This window comes from Dreissena polymorpha, unplaced genomic scaffold (assembly GCF_020536995.1).
Source record: "Dreissena polymorpha isolate Duluth1 unplaced genomic scaffold, UMN_Dpol_1.0 chrUn107, whole genome shotgun sequence".
NCBI lineage: Eukaryota > Metazoa > Mollusca > Bivalvia > Myida > Dreissenidae > Dreissena > Dreissena polymorpha.
The window spans coordinates 504-24,733 of NW_026273421.1; the positions used below are offsets into that span (position 1 = coordinate 504).

A 24,230-nucleotide genomic window follows, 5' to 3' on the forward strand; every position below is an offset into this window, starting at 1 on the left:
ATTAAACCATAAACATATACACAATGTGCTACCAAAATTCTAACACATCGGCAATTATTATTAAAGAATCAGTTTCTGTTTATCTGAAATCCCAAACATTGTGGTGTGCACTTATGAAAATCACAAACAAAATGAAATTGTTCTTTTGTATTTAATAGTGTTATACTCAACATATGATGTCCACATGAAATGATTGGATTATATCACATTTAATTTGATAAAAATGATATTTGTCAATGTGGAAGTGTGACCATCTTTTGTGTGAAACATGATTTGCTATGTAATATAAGCCTTATTTCATCATCCAATATGGAAGGAACAGATATTAAAAGATAACTTTAACCATATGATATTTTTCAGTATATTGCTGAAGTTCTTTCCACATTGAGAAACTCTGGGATGAATTTGAACCCTCAGCAAGAAGGCCAGTCTCTTGTCTACCTCACTATTCCTAAGTAGGTCCCAGAAAATAGAAATAGGAATTTACATACATGGTATATTCGCCTTATTTTTAAGAACAGTTGTAACAATGGAAATTTATTATCCTTATTGCTGAAGTTTTAGGGGCATGTCCATGGTTTTTTAGGCTTATACATGTAAAAATCAATGATTTTGCTTTACATGAGCAGTTTACTAGTTTCTCTAAACCACGAAACCTATAATGTTGCAAATATCATCGTTTATAAAATTAACTCCATCTGTGAAAACTGGCTTAATGCATTTGGTGTAAAGCTAATCAGGAATGTCCTTTCCATCTAAATTGGATTTATCTTTTGAAGGGACCTTCTTTAAACAAACAAATCCAGAAAAACTTTAAGTGTTGTCCCAAATTAGGCTAATTTGGGACACTTAACTCACATGCACAAAGCCCAGAGAATAAGGCTCAAATTATCATATGGCCATTGCAGGGTGTGCAGAGAATGAGGCTCCAATCCTCCTATTTCCCATTGCAGGGTGTGCATGGAATGAGGCTCCAATTCTCCTATTTCCCATTGCAGGGTGTCCAGAGAATGAGGCTCCAATTCTCCTATTTCCCATTGCAGGGTGTGCAGAGAATGAGGCTCCAATTCTCCTATTTCCCATTGCAGGGTGTGCAGAGAATGAGGCTCCAATTCTCCTATTTCCCATTGCAGGGTGTGCAGAGAATGAGGCTCCAATTCTCCTATTTCCCATTGCAGGGTGTGCAGAGAATGAGGCTCCAATTCTCCTATTTCCCATTGCAGGGTGTGCAGAGAATGAGGCTCCAATTCGCATATTTCCCATTGCAGGATGTCCTGAGAATGAGGCTCCAATTCTCCTATTTCCCATTGCAGGGTGTGCAGGGAATGAGGCTCCAATTCTCCTATTTCCCATTGCAGGGTGTGCAGAGAATGAGGCTCCCATTCTCCTATTTCCCATTGCAGGATGTGCAGAGAATGAGGCTACAATTCTCCTATTTCCCATTGCAGGGTGTCCAGAGAATGAGGCTCCAATTCTCCTATTTCCCATTGCAGGGTGTGCAGAGAATGAGGCTCTTATTCTCCTATTTCCCATGCAGGGTGTCCAGGAGAATGAGGCTCCATTTCTCCTATTTCCCATTGCAGGGGTGTCCAGAGAATGAGGCTCCCAATTCTCCTATTTCCCATTGCAGGGTGTCCAGAGAGCACAGGGAGCAGCTAGCCAAGAATGCCAAGGCCATCTTCAACAAGACCAAGGACTCACTCAACAAAGTCTACTCAAAGTTCTCCAAGAAAACATCCAGCATAAACAGGGAGGATGAGAAACAACTCGCTGACAAAAAGGTTCAGTGAGGGTTTGACATACAGGTCTGAATGAATCTTTAGGGGTGTGGGTTTAATAAACAGGTCTGAATTACACTTTAGGGTGAGGGTTGATAAACAGGTCAGAATGACACTTAGGGTGAGGGGTGCTAAATAGGTCTAAATAACACTTGGGGATGAGGGGTGATAAATAGGTCTTAATAACACTTGGGGGTGAGGCTTGATAAACTCAAAACAGGTCTAAATAGACTTGAGTGTGTGGGTTTTTGATTAACAGGTCTGAATGACACTTGAGGGCACAGGTACTTGTTGGGTCCTTATATATATAAAAGAGAAATGGTACCCAGGATGATTGTACAGGTGTATTGAATAGCACTATGCAACAGCATCAAAGATCAAACAATGCACACATATATGTGGTCGTGGTTGCCAGGAGGAAGTGTCCATCTATGATTAAACACCATTTATTTGATGAAAATCCCACCAAGTATGTCCAAAACAGCAGAAAGGTTCACAAATATGATCCCCAAAACCGAAGTATTGTAATTCTCGACGTCCAGATGTCAGTTATGATGGAAGGCAATTTTTGGGTCCATTTTTTTACAATTAAACAAGAACTTTGCTATAAAGTCCACGTAGGTTTGGACATCAAGAACTACACATGGCGATTTTGGGGTTATATGTTGTGAAACTCTTAGCTGTTTTGGACATACTTGGTGGATTTTCATCAATTAAACGGTGTTTAATCATTTAACCTGTGAAATCATTGTCGAATACCTTTTCTCTTATTATATATATAAGGATCACTTTTTTTTCAAGTACCTGTGCTTGAGGGTGAGGGTTGATAATCAGGTCTGAATAACACTTAAGGTTGAGGCTTGACAAATAGGTCTGAATAACACTTGAGGTTTAGGCTTTGACAAATAGGTCTGAATAACACTTGAGGTTGAGGCTTTGACAAATAGGTCTGAATAACACTTGAGGTTGAGGCTTTAAAAAACAGGTCTGAATAACACTTGAGGGGTGAGGATTTTTAAAACAGTTCTGAATGACACTTAAGGCTGGGGGTTTGACAAACTGGTCTAAACAACACTTGGAAAGGGTTTAACAAACAGGTCTGAATAACACTTCAGGGTGACTTAAAAAAATGGCTTTTTCAAAAAGATTTTAAAAATCTATAAACTCAAATCATATTATGCAAATATATTTAGAAGTAGAAGTGAAATATCAGCATTGAGCACTAAAAGGATAAGCAGTTCAAAGTGCTGATTAGTTACCCATTTGCCAGTCAGCACTGAAGTGGTATGCCAGAAAACAATATGAAACATGATAACAGTCTATTCATCACTACTTTGAAAGGCAGCATTGTCTTAGTTACACTTTAACATAATCACTGATGATAAGATGTGAACTAAATCGTTTTTTGCCGACATTTTTTTTTGCATAAAAATTAATTTTTAAAAGAAAATTTGAGTTAACAGTGAATATTTATGTAAATAAAAAAAGCATAAATATCACAACGATACAAAAGTAAGGGATTATAGTAAGAATTCCTTAAATAAGAAATATTAACCCTTTGCATGCTGGGAAATTTGTCATCAGCTAAAATGTTGTCTACTGATTTTCTAAAATTGGCATTTTCTTTTGATTTTTTTCAAAGAATACTATCAGAAAAGCAAACAGTTTGGATCCTGATGAGACGCCACGTTCTGTGGCGTCTCATCTGGATGTAAACTGTTTGCAAAATTTGGTGCCAGCACTAAAAGAGTTAAGTTTGAAACTATGTGGTCCTTCTGCTACTTGTTGCAGCTGTTGGCCATGAAGAATGCGGCCCAGGTGGCAGCTGAGAAGCAACTAAAAGCCAAGACAGAAAGAACTCTTGAAGACCCTAGACTGACCTGATCTCACTGTTTAATAGACCCCAGGGGCTGGGCAGTTTTTCCCCGCATATCTAGACATGTGTGCATTGTATATATATATATATATATAAATATGAGTCTATATCTGGGAAAATGGGGCTTAAATGAATGTGCATAAAGTGTAGTCCCAGATTAGCCTGTGCAGTCCACACCGCTTAATCAGGGATAACACTTTCCACTTTTTATCTTCGCAAGAATTCAGTTCTACTCTATGCACATGCAATAAGGCCCAGCTTTTGCAGAATGAGGATACATTAATATACTATAACAACTTCTAAGTTTGAACAATTTGCCTGATATAAGAATGAGTTGGTATTACATGTATAGGGTCAGACGGGTCAGATGGTTGAAGAAAAATAGCTGGATGTGTTGTCTATTTGTGTAGATTCATTACCTTTGGCATTGTCTTGAAATGCAATAGAATTTTTGTAATGCCATACATTGTTTTGTGATGAAAGAGATTGTACACTTGGTATTTAATTTTCAATGCAATTCAAAAGTTGTGTTTGTTATGTTCCACTTAAGTTCATGTATTTGACATGAATTTTTCGACTATTCAATTTAAATAACAATTGTAGAAATATTGAGAAGTGGAATATGGGCTTCTCCAACTTTCTATTATACACACGGCTGGGGTTTAAGATCAACCAGTATTTTATCTGATAGCCTTACAACCAGCCAAGTTAAGTTATATTAAATGCCAAAACTACCTTGAATCTATGTTTAAACAAGGGACAAAATTGTCACAAAACCAGGTTTCCATTGTGAAAAAAAATCTGATTAAGGGAGACAACTCAAACTGAACTTTTTAAATGAACAAACAAAATTAACCCCCTTTTTAAGTTTGTTTTAAAATAAATCTATTTTTGGTCGTGGCGACCTTGACATTGGAGATATTAACGTGATTCTTTCATGCGACACACCGTCCCATGATGGTGAACAAATGTGCCAAATGATTTTAAAATCTCATAATGAATGACATAGTTATAGCCCAGACAAGCTCATTTATGGCTATTTTTTACCTTTGAACTCAAAGTGTGACCTTGACCTTGGAGATATTGACGTAATTTTTTCGCGCGACACACCGTCTAATGATGGTTAACAAATGTGCCAAATGATTTTAAAATCTCACAATGAACGACAAAGTTTTGGCCCGGACAAGCTTGTTCCGCCCGCCAGCCAGCCAGCCAGCCCGCCCGCCTGCATTCGCCAATCTAATAACCAGTTTTTTCCTTCGGAAAACCTGGTTAAAAATGTACTTAAATCCAAGGATGTCTGTGAATACATATATTTAAGAATGCCTCTAGATATATGAAAACAATGATGATTGAAGCACTTTTTTAACTTCTGTTAAACAAAAATGAGCCGTGCTCTGTAAGAAGGGGATTTAATGCATGTGCATAAAGTGTAATCCCAGATTAGCCTGTGCAGTCTTCACAGGCTAATCTGGGACGGCACTTTCTGCTTTTATGATATGTTTCGTTTAAAGAAAGTGTCTTCTCTGTGGACTGCACAGGCTAATCTGGGACGACACTTTACGCATATGCATTAAACCCACTTTTCACAGAGCACGGCTCAAATTATTCATTCGACTCTAATTTTAGTGGATTTTAGTGGGTCTTCTCAACCACAAAATCAGATCCCCAATAAACGTTCAATTCTTAAGTGTTATATATTAAAAAAAATAATGAATTTAAGATCAAATGAAACTGTCAGATTTTATGCATCCATGAAACTGAAAATAAATGAATCTACAGCATGTTTGTTCAGAATATTAAAAGGACCTGTGCCTATTTGATATATTTCAATCTTAAAATTATAAACATAGAGGAAATCATGCACAGATGATTAAACAAGTCGCCTTGGACTTTTGGTGTCAGGTTCTGTGGTTATAACACTAGCCGCAGTAATTTTTAAAATTTATATGGTATTCATTATAAAACTCGAACCTTTGATTCAGATGCTGTCATTTTTCAGGAAAAGAAATTAAATTGAATCTTTATAATAAATGAACCAATTGACCCTTTTAGGTATAAATAACAAGTTCAAATTGTTCAGCTATTTATAGTCATTTTTGTTAAGGCACATGTCTTCATGGTTAAAAATACCCTAACTGTATTTTCAGAGTAATACATTTTAACTTGATTCCATTTTCCAAATGCATACATTTGCCTGACACAAGCTTATCAGGGATGACACTTTTTGCCTAAACTGGATTTTCGTGAATAAGAGACTAACTTCAAAGAAAACATATTATAAAAGCAAAAAGTGATTTCTTCGCTTTACTTTACATCTGTGACAACACTTTACGCACATGCACTAACACATTTTATTTTTGAAAAAAAAACAAGAATAAAAAAAAACAGGGTGGGGTTTTCATTCAACCAAAGAGCAATTTATGATGCCACACAGCAATGAATTTCAAGTCACAATACACTCTGACATATGATCAGTAAATCTCAAAATTGATTTGATATTTGAAGCATTTTCTTTCCAAACCAATAACTTCCATGCTAAATATGGTGCAGAAACAAAATGGTCCCTTTTTGGAACAATCCCACAAGTCTTTGACCTAATGACCTCAAAGTCAAAAGGCATTTTCCTTTCAACCCAAGCAACTATCCTACCAATTTGCATTATCGTAATTCAAAGGGTTCTCTAGATATTATGGCGGGAAAGGATCCTTCTGACCAATAACGGGACCAACGGACTGATAGGTGGAAATCTATAGAATCCTGCTTCTCCCAAGGCAGGCATAAATAAGTACTCGGAAGTGTATAACAACTTTATTCTCTAATCTAGGTTATATTACAACAAGCATGCAAAACAATTATGAAACTTTATCAAAATATAAGATAAAACATACATTAAATACACATAATATATTACAAAAATACTTCAACAACATATTTTCTGAAGGCTGAATAAAAGAGCAATCCACTATTTAAATCAATAAAAACCCTCTCAAACCTTGTGTAATTAATTTATCTTTGGATAAATGTGCAATGCATGTATAAGGTGCATTGAACATTCAGAACATAAAAGAAATGATTTGAAGTTCATTCAATACAATTCCAATTAATCCATGCTCTTAGTAGATTTAAAGGAAAAAAATAATCTATGTGTTTTTGTTTTAAATAATTTTATAAATTATATACAAAACATTCTGGTGAAATTTAAAATCAAAATTTAATTACCTGTAGATGTATGTAATATATTAAAATATGTATCACTAACAAATATTGTAAAAAGATATCATTAATTGTTAAAAACTCAGAAACAAAAAAAGGCAGTATCACTAATATGCTCCTAACAATTAACAAGTAACATATGTATATAGACATCTAAAAGATAAAGCAATCCTACCACACCAAATGCCTAACAACAATACGCAGATGTGGTAGTGCAGAGTTATTCAGTCTTGTACATCACAACTTCTAATACATGTACATGTATGGTCATTTCATATGGACGATACATGCAGTTTTGATCTATAGGCATACTGTCTTGTACAACACAACTACATGTACCTAATATAGACTGAAACATTTCCTATGGATGACAGTTTCCATGCGTAGGCATACATTCTTGTACACACATCTACCCAACAAAGTCATTTCATATGGAAGACAGGGGTCTAGCATGTCTGTCCACCCATTCCATAAAGCCGCGTGTACATTTAGCAATCTTCACCATAGCAACACAGTCATCTTCCGCGTAATGAGACCTCGTTGGCTTCTCACCCAGCACACGCTTGTGTATTTCCTCCAGTTTGTAGGAGTGCCGCTTTGGTACAGAGTAGTTGTTAGCCCTAGAAGAGTTGTTGTTAGCTGGAGTAGAGTTGTTGTTAGCCGGAGAAGAGTTGTTGTTTGCTGGAGAAGAGTTGTTGTTAGCCGGAGAAGAGTTGTTCTTAGCCCCACTCTCTCCACAAGCACTAAGTAATGGATTGGAATTACAGGAGGTCTTTGGTGACGTATTATCTACATTCATCATATGACTGTCACAGGTGACAAGTTCTGCAGAAATACTTGCACATGAGTTGTTTATATCTGCATGGGACCCATTAACTGTTTGTAAAGTTGAATCACTTGCACTAGAAATACTGCTTTTACAAAAGCTGCTTTTGTCATCCGCCAAATTTGAACTGCTGATATTCTGTTCAATGGGTGTTAAGCATTTGCTTCTCACATCTGTTGACAATTTTATATCAGTTGACTGTTTGAGATCAGTTTCCGTAAGCTTTTGTCCCGTGCTTGCTGCTGGTGCATTGAACACTCTTGGTGTCGTGAATATAGTGTCAAGGGGATGGCACGATTTGACAGGCGAGCGTTTGTCCACAGATGTACTCCTCGTACCAGTAGAATCAAGTACTTCACCCTTAGACTTCATTAAATAACCAGTACTGCTGCTAACTGGGTCATTAGGAATTACTGAAGATTTGGACTCCATTATATCTCTATTGTTTGCTTGTTGTGCAGAGTCTGTACTTTTGCTATTTTGGTCCTTATGATTTATATAGTCACTGCTTTTGCTCACTTGGTCCTCTGATATCATGGGGTCCTTTGACTCACTGATATCTTCAATGTCTCCAGTGAGTGTGTTTTCTATTTCCTCAAGGGCTTCTAAGCACACTAGGTCTTGACTGGCTGAGAATTCTGAGTTTACATCTTCATCTTGCTCTTCTAAATTCTCAATACAAACTGCTTGGTTTGAGTCAACAAACAGACGTTTTTTTACAGAACATGCCCCAGTATTAGTTGTATCACTTTCCGCATTGTTTGATGTTTTCTGGTGGATATCATTGTGTGACTCACTGGCCTGAAAATCCAGGCGCTTTTTAACAGCAGCACCTTGTCTTACTATTCCACAACCATTAGTCTCCTTATACTGGTGAAGTTTCTTAAGATTCGTTGTGTCATCTGATTCTTTGTCAAGTTTTCTCTTTATGGGAGTTTGAGGGGTAGGAGGAATTGTATGGTTTCTGACTGGAGTATAGTTGTGGGAATCACGTAACTCTGAACACATGGCACAAAGGCACAGCGGCAACTCGTGGCCAGGCTCCACTCCATCTAGAGAGCGAAAAGCCTCCAGGGTGTCCGCACACAATATGGAGCTGTCCAAAGACTGGTTGATGCGCTGTAGCTCTTGTTTGAGCAACGGGAAGTCGAACCCGTTGCCATAGTGAGCCAGGAGACAGACTGGTGGCTGCAGATGCCCCAGGAAGTTCTGTAGCAGCTGAACTGTGCTAGCTGTGAAGGGTTTCTGACTTTCCAGGGAGTCATTGTAGAGACCTGAATAATCAAATAATGAGATTTAAAACTAATTCATGTATATAAGCCGCGCTCAGTGAAAAGGGGGTTTAAAGGGGCCTTTTCACAGATTTTGGCATTTTTTTAACTTATTCATTAAATGCTTTATATCGATAAATGTAAACATTGGATCGTAAAAGCTCCAGTAAAAAATCAAGAATAAAATAAAAAAAGGAAAAGAACATTGCCCGGACCAGGTTTCGAACCAGTGACCCCTGGAGTCCTGCCAGAGTCCTGAAGTAAAAACGCTTTAGCCTACTGAGCTATTCCGCCGAGTACACAAACTTAACGTATTTTATACCTCATATAAGCAATCTTCGTAGTTTCACAAAATTTAACGACAAAAACAGAACTCTCCAAATTATTCAATCGTTTCGCGTTGCAACGCTTTATAATTTTTAGGTTTTAAAATCGTCAAAAGATGCATATAATGGCTATATTAGACCATGGTAAATGTTCAGTATTACTGTTTCCTCACAAATATCATAACTAAAACGAAAATTTGCGAAACTGAAACAACTTTTTTCAATTTTGTCAATTTACCAAAGCGTGAAAAGATCCCTTTAATGCATGTGCGTAAAGTGTTGTCCCAGATTAGCCTGTGCAGTCTGTACAGGCTTATCAGGGATGACACTTTCCCCTTGTATGATATTTTTGTTTAAAGAAAGTCTCTTTAGCGGACTTCACAGGCTAATCTGGGATGACACTACGCACATGCATTAAACCCCTTTTTCACAAAGCACGGCCCATGTATATGTATCTAGATAATTTAGACTACAGTGGTGTAAATCTGAAATTTATACTTAATCAAAAATTGTCTTTTTTGTATTTTGCAATAGAGATGTTTTTCATGGAAAGAATTTTAGACTTGAAAAAAAGAATAACATACGTTCTGAATGTTAACATGTGATTTATGTGCAAAAGAACAACACAATGTTCCGTTTGTGAATAAGCTTTATCTCTGTAAAAGTTTATTATAATACATTTTACCATAATTTCTGTTTATGCTCCTCAGAAGTAATTATGTGAATAAGACCAACCTTTGATAAATAAATAAACTTGACATTTGGCATTTGGACAATAAACATTACTTTAGACTAAGCAAGTTGGAACAAACCTGTGATGGAACTAGATGAGGCCGAGATAGGCTTCAAAGGGTCAAAACAGAGGGTCAGTTTGTTTGTCACTCTTGGGAACATCCCTGCTGCCTGCATATCAAATCTGTTCACAGCAAACAGGCACAACTCTGTGATCCGGGTCCTCGCATGCAGGAGATCCGTGCTTTCAAGATCAAAGAAGACATAAGTGGCTATCTTTGGAATTGTGTCCTCCGAGTCCATCAAGGTTGTCTCCCCTGAGACCAAGACAGTTGCATCCCCTGTTACAGCCATACTTCAGAACTCCAAGTATTTATTTCTGAAGCAAACAAGAGGTAAGAAACAGTGGGAAAATACTTATACCTGATCTTGCTAAGCTCAAGTAAAAAATCTCCAAATCATATGATCATAACTTAACTTTTATCAAATGCCTGTAGATTCGGACAACTATATTCACAATGGGAATTATTAACATGTATATAAGTCAATATTAGTGACAAAAATAAGAAAATACGGATAGATGCAGACAACTTCATTTAAAATAGAAATCAATAACATGCATGTGTCACTTGTAGTCCAAATAATTGTACTAAATTGATTGACCATGTTTCATCATTATTCACTAACAAAAACATACCACCGCCACCATCAAACACAAATCCCGCATTTTAATTTTTTTTATACATATATATGCTTAAAGTTTCTCTATAAACATATAAAAAAAATATATATATATGGGATTCCCTCCTGTGCCATCAAACTTGTCATGATTGTGGAAGGACTTAACTTGTCAATGCAGTGTATATCATTGAACCCAAAGTGGGGATAAATTTTGCGAGTAGTTTAGCAGACTCACGGGATGGGCTTATTATGTCTAAGGCTAATACGGCTTGGGCAATATAGCTAGCTAAAGAAACATCAGCTAGCGGTAGCAGGGTTTATTGTATCTATCTATCTATATATACTGCCAAGCGCCCTTAAGAGCATTATAGAGAGGGACATTATCGAGTCCGTTTCCTGGGAAGAACCAGTACTTGGTGTCTTTGGAGAAGATAATGAGAACGCTCCCAGAGTAGGGAGCGAACCCACGAACTCCTGATCGCTAGGCGGACACCTAATCCACTACACCACCGCAATCTCCTACTGACAAAACATGTTTATGTTGTTCAAATAATAAATAAAAAGTTATTAAACTTGATGCAAGAACTACTATTTTTTCCTGAAAGCAGTTACGGTAAGAGTTAAGGCTGATGGCAAGGTTTTTGACTTGAGTTTAATCAGAAACCGAAAAACACCAATTTACTTTTTTTTTAAAGTTCCTTTCTAATTTTAAGTTTCTAGTAGATAACCACCAATCGAAACAGCTATACATTTTAAAGCAATTGACGGATCGTAACGCTTTTGTCAGGAATTATCTGATTTTTTTTATAAATATTCAGTTTTCTCTTTTGCCTCTTAGTTATAACTGAATACAATATTTCGATCGCAAATGCATAAGCACATACAAAATATTGCAAACAACTAACCTGCATCATAACCAGCTGTTGGTATCCTCGATCCACGAACTCTTCGTCACAAGTGTCTCTTGGTATACATTAGTCTCTTGGTATATATTCCACACAGGTAATTTTCTCTCATGTACTTTTTTGTTATCATTGGTATCGATTAAGTGTTGTGTATTGAATGTGTATTGACGCTATGACGTAATACTTCCGGGTTAATGTGCACCAATCAGAGTTGTCGTTCTTAGCATTTATCGAGCGTTGCTGGTTCCAGTCTAGTCTCTGCGCGGAGGTTGCGCGTATAGGTCAGAATCAAGATTTTAAATAGACCCAAGTTATATCTCTCGGGATCAGATGACGATTTATTGCATAATTCAGACCTATTTTACGGTGGATCCCGGAGATAGTCGATGTATCGCTATTGAAGTTTTATGTGATAAAATGTGCATCAACTGAAAAGTTGTGTACTTTAATGCTTAATCAGATTTTTTCACTCCGTAGGATATTACATACATACATAATAATATAATAAATATACTTAATTGTAGTACATTGAACATACATTCATTTTATATTATAATTGTGTTATAGTTAAAGTACTTAACAACAACAAAAAAACATAACACAGAGTATTTCATGTACAGACTTTTTGATGGGTACATAAATGTAATATAATAAATATAAGTGTAGTACATTCAACATACATTCATATCATATAATAATTGTGTTAAAGTTCAAGTATTTTACAACAACACAAAAAACACAAGTTTGTACAATACAAACGAAATTATTGTTGAATATAAGTATGTATATCATTTAACATAAAATATTGCACATAAGAAAATTAAATAGTAAGTGCTGAATTGTATTGTATACGAAAACTGATAATGCAGCGTTTACAACAACGACAACAAATAAATATGTTATAAGCATTATTTATATTATGTGTTATGATTGGTTATGTCATTATATGAGATGTCAGTAAATATTTTAACCAGAGACCATATTTTTAATTCTTCTTCTGATTTAATTGTATTTTTGTAAATTTCAAAAGTTTGTTTCATACTGATTACAAGTCCGTATTTTGAAGGAATTCTGTTTTTTCTTTGACAATAAAAGATATACCGTTTAAGCTCTAGGCATATTATATTTAAATCATTCATTTTTGGATTAATAATTCCAAGTACTTGATCCTGACATGTATGTGAATATGTATGCTTGGTCTACTTCTACAAACAATATCATGAACAAATTTAATAATTTCTTGTGTATATGGACAGTACCAGAACAAGTGCATTATATTTTTAACTTCCAAATTACAGAATGTACATAAATTATTTGCGACAATTTTCATTTTGAACAATAGGGAATTTGTCCCCAATATTCTGTGGACTATTCTGAACTGGAGCCATCTGATATAAATTTCTTTAGTTAGATTGAATACAAATTAAGTGCATGTACTTTTTTCCATTCAATATTTAAAAATTCTGAATTCCATTTAGTATTACAAGCTGGAATGTCATTGTTTTTAATTAATGTTTTATAAATATGTTTCTCTTCTTTAGGGCTGGTTACTATTGTTTTTATGTAAGTTGGTAATAAAGGTCCTTGGGTATTTTTGTCAAAATTTGGCAGGTCTTCAAAATTGTCCATGTATTTCTTTATTATGTTTATTAATCCTTGGTACAATAGGAAGTTTACGTTTAATCAATTTTTTTCTTCAAATATACGTGTGCGACAAAGTATCATTGTACAGTATGCAGTTTATTAAAGGGGCCTTTTCACAGATTTTGGCATGTTTTAAAGTTTGTCATTAAATGCTTTATATTGATAAATGTAAACATTGGATCTAAAAAGCTCCAGTAAAAAAATCAAGAATAACATTTAAAAAAGGGAAAAAAGTAGACCGCATCAGAGCTCGAACCAGTGACCCCCGGAGTCCTGGAGTAAAAACCAATTTGACCGCTCGGCCATCCTGCCAAGTGTATAAGACGGACGTATTTTATACTTTATAAAAGCAATCTTCGTAGTTTCACAAAATTAAACGACAACAACAGAACTCTCCATATTATTCAATCGTTTCGCTTGGCAACGCTTTATAATTTTCAGGTTTTTTAATCTTCAAAAGATGCATATAATGGCTATATTAGACCATGGTAAATGTTCAGTATTACTGTTTCCTAACAAATATCATAACTAAAACGGAAATTTGCGAATCTGAAACAACTTTTTTCAATTTTGTCAATTTACCAAAACGTGAAAAGATCCCTTTAAGGTACTTCAATGCACTGAACGAAACATGTGATATTTGGGGAAAGGCCGTTATATATAAATCCGAGACATGTTGTCCGAGATCGTCACTCCGATGAAAAACCCTTCCTTAACAGCTGCAAGCTTCGGCCCGAAAATTATATACTCTGACTTTATTGGGTTGCGCGTTTTGGAGATCTGCAAGACTTCACGCCTTGTCGGATTGAATGACATCTGCCAGTTTTTTCCCCGTTTCTGTAGGGCGTCCATGTTAAACTGGAATTGTGTTGCATCCTCTGCTGTCTTGATCAATCTGTAAAAAAATGTCGTCGTTAAAGAGCCGGAGTTTGTTTTAGGTTGTAGTACCTGCTAGTTCGTTAAGGTACACCAGAAAGAGCAGTGATTCAAGGACAGAGTCCTTAGGGACGCTTGATGTGACGTTAGCTGAGTTTGAGAACTGTTCTTAAACTAAATATAAAGAAGTGAAACTCCAGCTGCTGGAGCAGTATTGAATTCTCATTATATACAATTAGTTTGTCCTTTATTTAATGCAAGTGACAAACAGTACAAAACAGCACAAAACAGCACAATACAAAACAACATAAACACAAAAAAAATAAAGCTGGGGTCACCGCCTTGGAACGTTCAATGCAAAGCATGGTGGGTTTAAACCGGTTTTAGGACCAACTAATTGTTTACAATAATAATTCAATACTGCTCCAGCAGCTGGAGTTTTACTTCTTTATATTCTATTAAGACAATAACACACGGCAGACCTGTGTCGGAAGTTTATAATCGGCCCGCTGCCGACATAACGGAACGGATGCCTATGGCATGATGGTCATTATACGGCTAGGACAGATTAATGACGTCCGGCCAAGCTCTACCGTGTGTTATTGTTTATATTGCATATATATTACTTTCTTGTTCCTTCACTATAACGGTATTACCTAACCAGCTGTCCGTACTGTCAATTCCATTCAATTGATTGCGCAATTAATGAAGTATAAAATCAATCCTAATTCTCTAAACTTTGTGTGGTCGAGCCCCGTCTTTGTGGACGAAAACTTCTTCTGTTGATTTCCCATTGCTGATGCAATTAACTGCGATGTGACTAATAACAGCTTCTGTTACACTGGTTTATCAAAGATACGTACTTGCACCCAGGAAGATTTTAATCTAATGTATGGGTTGAGCCCGCGTTTCATGGCATTTCAATAACATAAATCATATCTTTAAGTTAAGTTTAACTTAATTATTGTTTCTCTTATCACGGTGTCCAATATTGAATTACATTTTTATAATCAGTATAGTGTGATAAATCTGACATGTATATAAGTGCTATTAAAAAATTAAATAAACTAGTGATTCGAAATGATTTTCTGATTCCATTTTTCCATGTAAATTGAAAAATATTAAATGTAACAGCATAAAACACGATTTAGGTTTATGTATATGTAACCATTTAGTATTTTATATGTCAACAAAATTTGATAACTTGTGTCATCAACAGTATGAAATACAAATCGAAAATGTCATTATCAGCTGATATCAGACAATTTACTTTTTTTTTCAGAAAGTTGTCATGCACAATGCATATCCATATGAACTGAAAAGAAGTTTTAAAATACTACGATATTGAAGTGGCACGACGTAGTTGTCGTACGAATTCTCCGATATCGGACCGCAGTAGTTTATTTTGAAACCTCCAAAAATAAAAATAAAAACTTACAGTTTTGTAATAAATTTAGCAATAAGGAAAATGCAGTAAATTTAGTCATTTATTTAACTAAATAATCTGGGAATTTTTACTGTATACAATTGTATATTTTTCATTTATTTTGTGTCGAAGCCGAAAGCTGTTGCGTTGAACATTCCCAAATAAGTGTTGACTTTGACCTGCGTTGAACAAATGCGGTGTAACCTTTGCGGTGTAACCTTTCATAAGCCGCCATATTGTGTGATTTGGCCTTGAGAAATCAGCAATTTTAATCTATTATTTTGTTGTCTACTGGTAAGTTATGCATTTGGTTATATGCACTTCTGCATCATTTTGACAGAAACATTCGAATGGCGAGCTAGGACATTGTTTGATTGCTGGATTGTAAAGAAATATACCGTAGACAGACATCACCGGCAGCGTTCGACCGCGCCCATTTTTTCCGAATTCTACTGTGTAGTACTGATAAAACATCTCCCCAGCATTATTATGAGGTTCCTAAAGGGCCGAACTTTGCATAGGCTCCACTCGACCTTAATGCATTTTGACGTGCTTGTCGAATTTTCTGTGGTGGTATTCTAAACCTTTCTTTGACTAAAACCATTTTTGTCTAGGAACAGGCCTTTTTCTGTCTTTTTTTGGGAAAAAGTACCAAGCAAAATTGGGAAATCTACCAAATTGGGAAGAATTTTCATCCACAAAAGCATTATTTGGGAAATTATTTTTCTGATTTTTTCTTATTAAATCTAATGTTTTCATACATAGGTGTTGCCCAAAAATGCTAAGAAAGTATTAAACTGTTTTTTTACCATTCAACAGTCATTGTCCACTGCTAAAATAAGTATGTGTATGATAAAAAACAACACAGACTTTGTTATGCTTGAAGTTCAAATAAAATACAATGCTTGATATGTCATTAAGGATTTTTTATGAATATCCTTGATTACCGTAAATTCGCGACCTTAACATTTAATGTCAATATTAAAATGATAACGCATAAAAAACAACGAAAACAAACATTAACCTTTAAAAATAAATTCATTCTTCGCTGATTTGTTCCATTGTGATTTCCAAACTATGTTTTTAAAGCTATTAAATGTCAATATTGTTGACATAAGTGTAAAGCATCAGCCATTTTGTTTTACTACCCTTGATTCGCGGATATGACATCATCATACATGCCATAATTTTTTAGGTCCAAAGCGGGACATTACATTAAAAATTGTCGGGACATTTGACCAAAAAGCGGGACACCTAAAACGATCTATCATTTCACCTTTACTGTAGTCAGTATAGTACTAACAAATACTCTTGATACTTTTATTCAAGACATAAAACATCTGATATGAAGCATGGAATCTAAAACATAACAATAACAGTTTTATAAAATAATACAATAGCAAACAACGAGGATAATATTAATCTTTTAGAGTACAAAATCTAGAACATTACGAAAACAATACTCATTATATTAATTTCAATGGCAAACATTAACGCAGGGGAGGCTATCCAGTACAGTACAGGCAACGTGTACTTTGACAAAAACGCGTGTCCGCGGTGTTCAATTTTCCCGATGGGTGACATTTCGCGGGGGCGGACACGCTACTGACCGCGGTGTTTGGCGAACACCTGAAATCGTCGCAATTGCGTGCTATCGTTAACGGGAACACCCGTGATCACCGCGATGCTGCGCAGCCACCGTAAACACCTGTCTGCGAGGGTCATTCACACGTTTTAAATGTACATGTACAAAATAAATTCATATACTTCATGTACATGTAGATATTATGTGCATATTTATGCGTACTTAAACTCGAGCAGTACGTTAAGTCGGAAACTAAAACTAAGTGTTTAGATGATCAATACAATTAACTTTTATGGTGTTAATCAATGCAATTGCCCTTTTTGTTTTTACAAAATTGGGTTTCATTTTCCCGATTTCCAGAAAATGACTTGTACATGTTGCATGAAATCTAAATATAGCGTGTTACAGCGTGTTTGATTTTTATTTTATTCGGATGAAATGTCAATTCCAAATCATTCGAGAGCTACCCCGGTACTTGAGAAGAAATTAACTACGAAACTTTAAATCGAAATTAAAAGATCCCAATGCTGTCTGCGCTACGAAGATTTTATGTCAAAAATAAATACACCCACGCAATTTTTCGCGCGCTTTTTATGGTTCAGAACAAAGAAAATGAAAATATCATGGGCATGTATACATGTATTGATTTGTGGCTACAATTTGTAACAGAACATGAACTCTACACAACGCGCACACTAGGCGTCAGGTGATTTACGAATGTTGGAATACACCTGTTCTGATTGGGCGCTTATTTCATCAAATCTTTAAATAGAAACATATGCAGAAATTTATTTGATAGTTTAGAGATATGGCGAACGTTTGTGATTTTTGCATTTCTATCACACTTTTATCGTCAACATTGACCAGAATTTGCATGAAATCGGAAATCTCGGGATTATTGGGTAATGGACAGAGACGGGAATTTTTGCATGTATGCGGTAATCGATTGTGATTGTTTGTAATCTTTGTTAATTTTTTAGACACCAAATGACACCTATAACATTCAAACGCACAGTAGATTCTTTCTGCAAATTGGTACCGACCTATGTTTATGTTCAATTATTTTATTTCTAGCGAACACGATGAACACTGCGGTAGATATTATGGGTCCGAGGTGATTCGCGGTGTCCACCTTATGGAAAACGGCCCCCGCGAATATTTGATCTGAACACCCATCGCGGGGGTCGTTTGGTAAGCGAACACCGTAAAATGAACACCGCAACGAGTGGCGTTTGTCAAAGTACACGTTGCCTGTACTGTACACTGAAAGTACGGGTTACAGTAAACTATCTACCGAACAGTTACACACGGAATGCGCGGCCGTACACATTTCCGAGGTAGGTTTTTGGTGGAAGCAAACTGTCTTTGTGTTCATTTTAACTCTCAACAACGCCTCAACCGTTTTTACACCAACAAAAACAAAAGGACAAAAGAAGTCTATGGATTTTTTTCTTTTTCATAAAAAAGAAGTCTATGGATGCTTTACTCGAATTATTTTTCTCTAATGTTAATAATCATATTTTGTTTTCTTCCTATATACACATATTAAACTGAATTGTGAATTGTCAGGCGCTTTATTGGGGTCGTGTCAAACTGTGATGAATACCAACACGTTGTTTTTATTACAATAACACAAGACAAGACTTTTTGGGAAGATAGCCCATGGCTTTGGAATTGGGAATTTTATCGACATTTTCATGAAATTGGGAAAATATATTCATTAGCCTTTTTTTCCACAGGAAAACTCCACTGATTAGGGAAATACTAATTTTGATTTAACTCTTTATAATCATTCAAATTAAAAGAAAAAAATCATATAATACTTTGTTAGATGTAATGGAATTAAAATTGAGATAAAATACACATAAGACTTCTTTCAAAAATTTTTTTTTTGGCAATTGGGAATTTTTTGCCACATTTTGGGAAAAAAGTATACTTTTTGGGATTGGGAACATAGCCGAATTTCGGCTATAAAATCGGGCCAAAAACCCCCTGACTTTTACTGTTTGTTGCGATGTTTTTTTAAGCATGTATCCATGCGCAGTTTGTTACTTGTCAATTGTCGCAGCTTAATTGGAGTAGGGTCAAACTGTCATGCATAGCACCTCATTGTTTTTAGCTTAATTGGAGTATGGAGTAGGGTCAAGCTGTCATGCATAGCACCTCGTTGTTTTATAACAATTACACCCAATTACAGGCCTTGACACTAACTTTTTTGACAGGGTACCCGGAGGGAACCCTACTTTCAACTTTTGGTGGCCCTCACCCAAACTAGGGAGTCCTCTTGTTTCAACACACAGCTACTCTCGGTGTAAGGGCAAATAAGTACAAGAAGCATACTTGTACACATTTTTATTTCCTATATTCAATTCTGTTGCCATTTAAAGCAGACCCATTAAAAGCTCATAACCTTGTCTTGTAAACTTTTGATATCATGTATTTCATCAATATCATCAGCATCGTCATCCTTGTCATACTCATCTTCAGCATTATCATCTTCAGCATTGCCCTTCGCCGCCAGAATTTAGCGTTTCGGAAGTTCTTATTATAAACTTTTAAGAAATAAAAGGTAATTACGCGCATTCAGGGGTTTCACTGGCTCAACACAACTTGTTGCAACTTTTTCGCGCCGTGAAAACTGTCGATTATTCCAACCTTATTAATAAGAACAATCATTTAAAGAAACCTTACTACATTAATGTCATTGCCTATATTATCACTTTAAAAAGTATATTATTACATAAAAAACAATAAGTACCTTCATAAGTCATACCTTCATAAGTCTTAATAAGCTTTATTTGTATATAAATACCTTTTTTTTTCAACTTGATAAACAACACAGATAACCAAAATAATATAACAATGTTAACTTCAATGTATTAAACAGTATGCTGCCTAAATGTTTCAAAATTAATTATTTAAACATAGAATCACACCAATTTACATCATTTGAAAGGGGAAAAGAAATATAAAACATCAGAAAGTAAATCATCTCACTTAATATGTTAAAGGGATCTTTTCACGCTTTGGTAAATTGACAAAATTGAAAAAAGTTGTTTCAGATTCGCAAATTTTCGTTTTAGTTATGATATTTGTGAGGAAACAGTAATACTGAACATTTACCATGGTCTAATATAGCCATTATATGCATCTTTTGACGATTTTAAAACCTAAAAATTATAAAGCGTTGCAACGCGAAACGATTGAATAATTTGGAGAGTTCTGTTTTTGTCGTTAAATTTTGTGAAACTACGAAGATTGCTTATATAAGGTATAAAATACGTCAAGCATGTGTACACGGCGGAATAGCTCAGTAGGCTAAAGCGTTTTTACTTCAGGACTCTGGCAGGACTCCAGGGGTCACTGGTTCGAAACCTGCTCCGGGCAATGTTCTTTTCCTTTTTTAAATTTTATTCTTGATTTTTTACTGGAGCTTTTACGATCCAATGTTTACATTTATCAATATAAAGCATTTAATGAATAAGTTAAAAAATGCCAAAATCTGTGAAAAGGCCCCTTTAAACAGTTATATATGGTCATTTGGACATGTCATACATCAGCTTCTGTTGTTTAAACGTTTTCTGTTAGTGGTGGATGATTTCCAGGATCAATTAAATTATAATTGTTCACGCCTATTTCCTGACAGAAAGGCCCAGATAATTACCACCATCTATTCTAGTTGCCTGAAATAACATAAAGCATATTTTTTTTACAAACTATCAACAACAAACAAACACATGCATGTCACTATCTTTAAATGTCCGAACTTTAACATATCCGAAATATAGTACACCAAGTGAACGATATACTTTTTATTTCAGAAATTGTTGGTATCTTTATCAAATTATATCCTTCCAAGGTCATTATAATAATGGAACTATTAAACAGAAATGCTCACAAATACCTGTAGAAAAAAGTGTATACCGGCATGTGTTTTTGTGGAGAAATTAAATGCTTTTGCCAGCCCGATCACCTATGGTTTTGATTAAAGAAATAGCGGCTCTAATAATGATTATAATTACTGATCGTCTTGACAGTTAGTCCCAGTGTTACTTTTTTGGGGGCTCAATATCATAAAGGAGTCATTAATAATCCGATAATCCGATAATAACCCCCATAAAACTTGACAATAGCAGTAAAAACACCGTTTGTAACACTTACACGCTTCAGTGATTTCAATATACTCTCTGCACTGTAGGTCGCTTACATGGTCGAAAATCTATATTTACAACTGACAGATGCTGGCCGCTCATGCTCAGTCGCGTGCTTTCGATTCGCAGTACATTTTCGGATAAGATTTTACCGATTTTTTTATACGCCGCTCTTTAAAATTGGAGGCACTTTTAAAAAATCAAATGGTCAATCAAGACAAAGTGGTTCTATAATTTTAGGGTTCCCGGAGGACCACCCAGCTTCAAAGAACTGGTGGTCCTCGCCAAAATCTGGGGGCCTCGGGTCCCCGGACCACCGTTAGTGTCGAGGCCTGAATTACACTAGACAGGATGGTTATCACTTATTGGACTGTTTGTTGCGATTTTGGTATATTGCACATTCGGATTTTCCCGCTATTTATGAACTAAACATTGAATGCAAAAGACTCATTAATGACGTAGAGTTTATTTTACAAAACAATTGTTTTGTAAACCGTTTCAAACAAATACAAAAATAAACACATTTTTAACATTTATTTCATTATAATACAACTATCGATAGCAATAAGCGACCACTATCTTGAAGACCACCATGGTGTGAATGCCTGATGAAATCAATAATTAGCCGATAAATCGCTGATAAGGTGTCATAAACAACACTGGTACACACGATTAGTAGAATCGGATTGTTATTTGGGGGCAATAAAGGGATTAGCGGGGGTAAGTGTTAGCGAAACAGAGCTTGAATAGCAAATTTTATTGGGAACCTATAGACCTTACATCGTTTTTTACGAATGTCGGGACAAATCGTCTCATATCGGGACGGCGGGACAAAGGGCCCAAAAGCGGGACTGTCCCGCCGAGATCGGGACGTATGGCATGTATGGACATCATACAAAAATTCATTGCAATGTCGAGTAATTAGACCAAGCTAACTTATTTTTTACAGTTTAAATTGTTTTCTGGTGCAAATGAAACATTTAACAAAAAAGTCAAACACGAAATAACAATAAAATATTAACATATGAACAGGGTAAATAGCATGGAAAATGGGACAGGGCTCGCGCTAGGGGGCGACGTGAGCGACTAAGTCGCTTTTTTACGCCAAACGTTGCCTAAAATTTAAGAAATTGTAGATAATAAGCGACTTCCAGTCTCCCTCTTATCGGAATTTGTTTACATCCGGTTTTCTCGATGTGAAGGTCTGACTCAATTTTCCAATACACACTGTCGCAGCCCGGAGCGTGTCGCAATTGAGCGACAGCTAATTTGAGGAAAACCCTGCCCCGATTCTCTCAACCTCTGAACTTATCTAATCGGCGATCGATATTGGTCAAGTCAGCATTCAAGTCACATGGTAGCTGGCCAATCAACATTGAGTTTGCTCACACATAATATTGGGTCATTCATGCACAGACACTGTATACTTGGAAATACACAGTTGATATTGTCGTCTGCCAACACTATAGCGGCCGATGGCAAACGTCGTATTTAAAGATAAACAAATAAAAAGGAGCCTAACAATAAAAAAAAATTATTCCTTAGTTGATCACTTTACATTTCTACCCACTATCGATCTGAATTAACAAAAGGATGATAATTAAATAATTAGATCTATGTCGATGATGTTACACCCTTCTGCCGATTATCGTTTGAAATTAAAAGGTGATAATTAAGTTGTTTTTTACCCACAAACTATGCTATTGTAAAGTAATATGTCGATTAAATTGTATATTAAATACGTATTTGCTAGATTTCGGATTTTCTTTTTTTTGCTGTCAAACGATATGCACAATTTGTTTCATGTGCGTAACGCGTACAATTTTTCTGACTGTCGTTTTCGGATACATTATTTTTCGTCCATTATAATTTAATTTCGAAGTTCTTTAAAGAAGAAATAGAATGAAGAATACAGATGGGGTGATGCGGACGGTGTGGTTTATCATATTTCGAATTGCATTCACATGAAATTGCAATTGGAAAGACTATAAAAAATAACAAATAATTATTAAGAAAGCATATGTTAAATGTCATATTTCAAACATAAATATTTATCTGGTCTGACAGTTTTATTAAGCTTATGTTATCTACTGCTTCATAAAGATATTATCTTCGAAATACTTTAGTCTGTATAATATGATATTGACATCAAAATGGATTGAATATAGAGCTAGTAAAATTTTAGTTATTTATCTGTTGTGTCTATTATTACTTGGTTAATTAGAACTGCTGGAAAAATAAGATACACAAAAGAAATATAATCATGTGTACTACAGTGGTATACTTCAATAATGTGATACACATATATGTGTGTTGTAACGCCCTACATGCAAACCCTTGTGTCCGAGTCTCTCCACTTCTCCCTAGAGTCTCCTCACTTCTCCCTTAATCAGTGTCCAGGGAGAAGTCACTTCTCCCTAAAATTTGAGCCCAGCGTAAGCCCTGTGGGAGCAGCTCACATAACAACTGTGTGTGGGTGGATTTTTTCAAAGACCCTGTGAGGTAATGTATTTTCAGGCTATCTGTATAATTTTGAGGCTCTAAGAACGGACTTATTCTTCTCCTTAACAGCTTTGTAAGCATTTATCAAGGAAGTCGGTGAATAAAGCCTATACTTCTTGCGACAATGCTTAGGGATGGCCTTAAAAAAACAAAAAATAAATAGAAATTAGCTTTATTGTCATGGTCTAAGAAACACTCAATAAATTGTGTGTTGGAATTACTCATGTTTTCGAAGCGTAACATTTCCATATATGGCAATGCTACTACAACAGCAGACGACAACAAAAAATCGTGATATCTGATTTTTACTTAATATATATGAAATTCGATGGTCGGGTATTATTGGTGTAAAGAAAATATGGTATTTTTGCTAATTGATTCTAATTCACACTTTTTACTTGTTTAAAACACATTATTTTTCACAAATCTTCAATC

The 24,230-nt window shown here is 35.5% G+C and overlaps 2 protein-coding genes across 2 annotated transcripts; one reads left to right on the forward strand and one right to left on the reverse strand.

The window, feature by feature from the left end:
* Positions 1-363: 363 nt before the first annotated feature.
* LOC127864088 (ribosome-recycling factor, mitochondrial-like) lies at positions 364-4,154 on the forward strand. The gene is made up of 3 exons (XM_052403785.1): positions 364-455; positions 1,631-1,781; positions 3,570-4,154. The coding sequence occupies exons 1-3, from the start codon at positions 400-402 to the stop codon at positions 3,660-3,662; spliced, it is 300 nt and encodes a 99-aa protein (XP_052259745.1). The 5' UTR covers positions 364-399; the 3' UTR covers positions 3,663-4,154.
* Positions 4,155-6,504: 2,350 nt separating this feature from the next.
* Positions 6,505-11,816, reverse strand: LOC127864089 (uncharacterized). Its single transcript, XM_052403786.1, has 3 exons — positions 11,612-11,816; positions 10,106-10,404; positions 6,505-8,970 (listed from the first exon to the last, which is right to left on the reverse strand). Exons 2-3 carry the CDS (start codon positions 10,377-10,379, stop codon positions 7,298-7,300), a joined length of 1,947 nt encoding a protein of 648 aa, XP_052259746.1. The 5' UTR covers positions 10,380-10,404; positions 11,612-11,816; the 3' UTR covers positions 6,505-7,297.
* Positions 11,817-24,230: the final 12,414 nt, after the last annotated feature.

What these genes read in the sequence shown, in the direction of transcription:
- LOC127864088 (XM_052403785.1), top strand. Translation starts at nt 400, where the DNA reads ATGAATTTGAACCCTCAGCAAGAAGGCCAGTCTCTTGTCTACCTCACT. An exon ending in GTCTACCTCACTATTCCTAA is followed by an intron (nt 456 to 1,630) that starts GTAGGTCCCAGA and finishes TTCCCATTGCAG; the next exon opens with GGTGTCCAGAGAGCACAGGG. An exon ending in AACAACTCGCTGACAAAAAG is followed by an intron (nt 1,782 to 3,569) that starts GTTCAGTGAGGG and finishes TACTTGTTGCAG; the next exon opens with CTGTTGGCCATGAAGAATGC.
- LOC127864089 (XM_052403786.1), bottom strand. Translation starts at nt 10,379, where the DNA reads ATGGCTGTAACAGGGGATGCAACTGTCTTGGTCTCAGGGGAGACAACC. An exon ending in CTCATCTAGTTCCATCACAG is followed by an intron (nt 8,971 to 10,105) that starts GTTTGTTCCAAC and finishes TTGATTATTCAG; the next exon opens with GTCTCTACAATGACTCCCTG.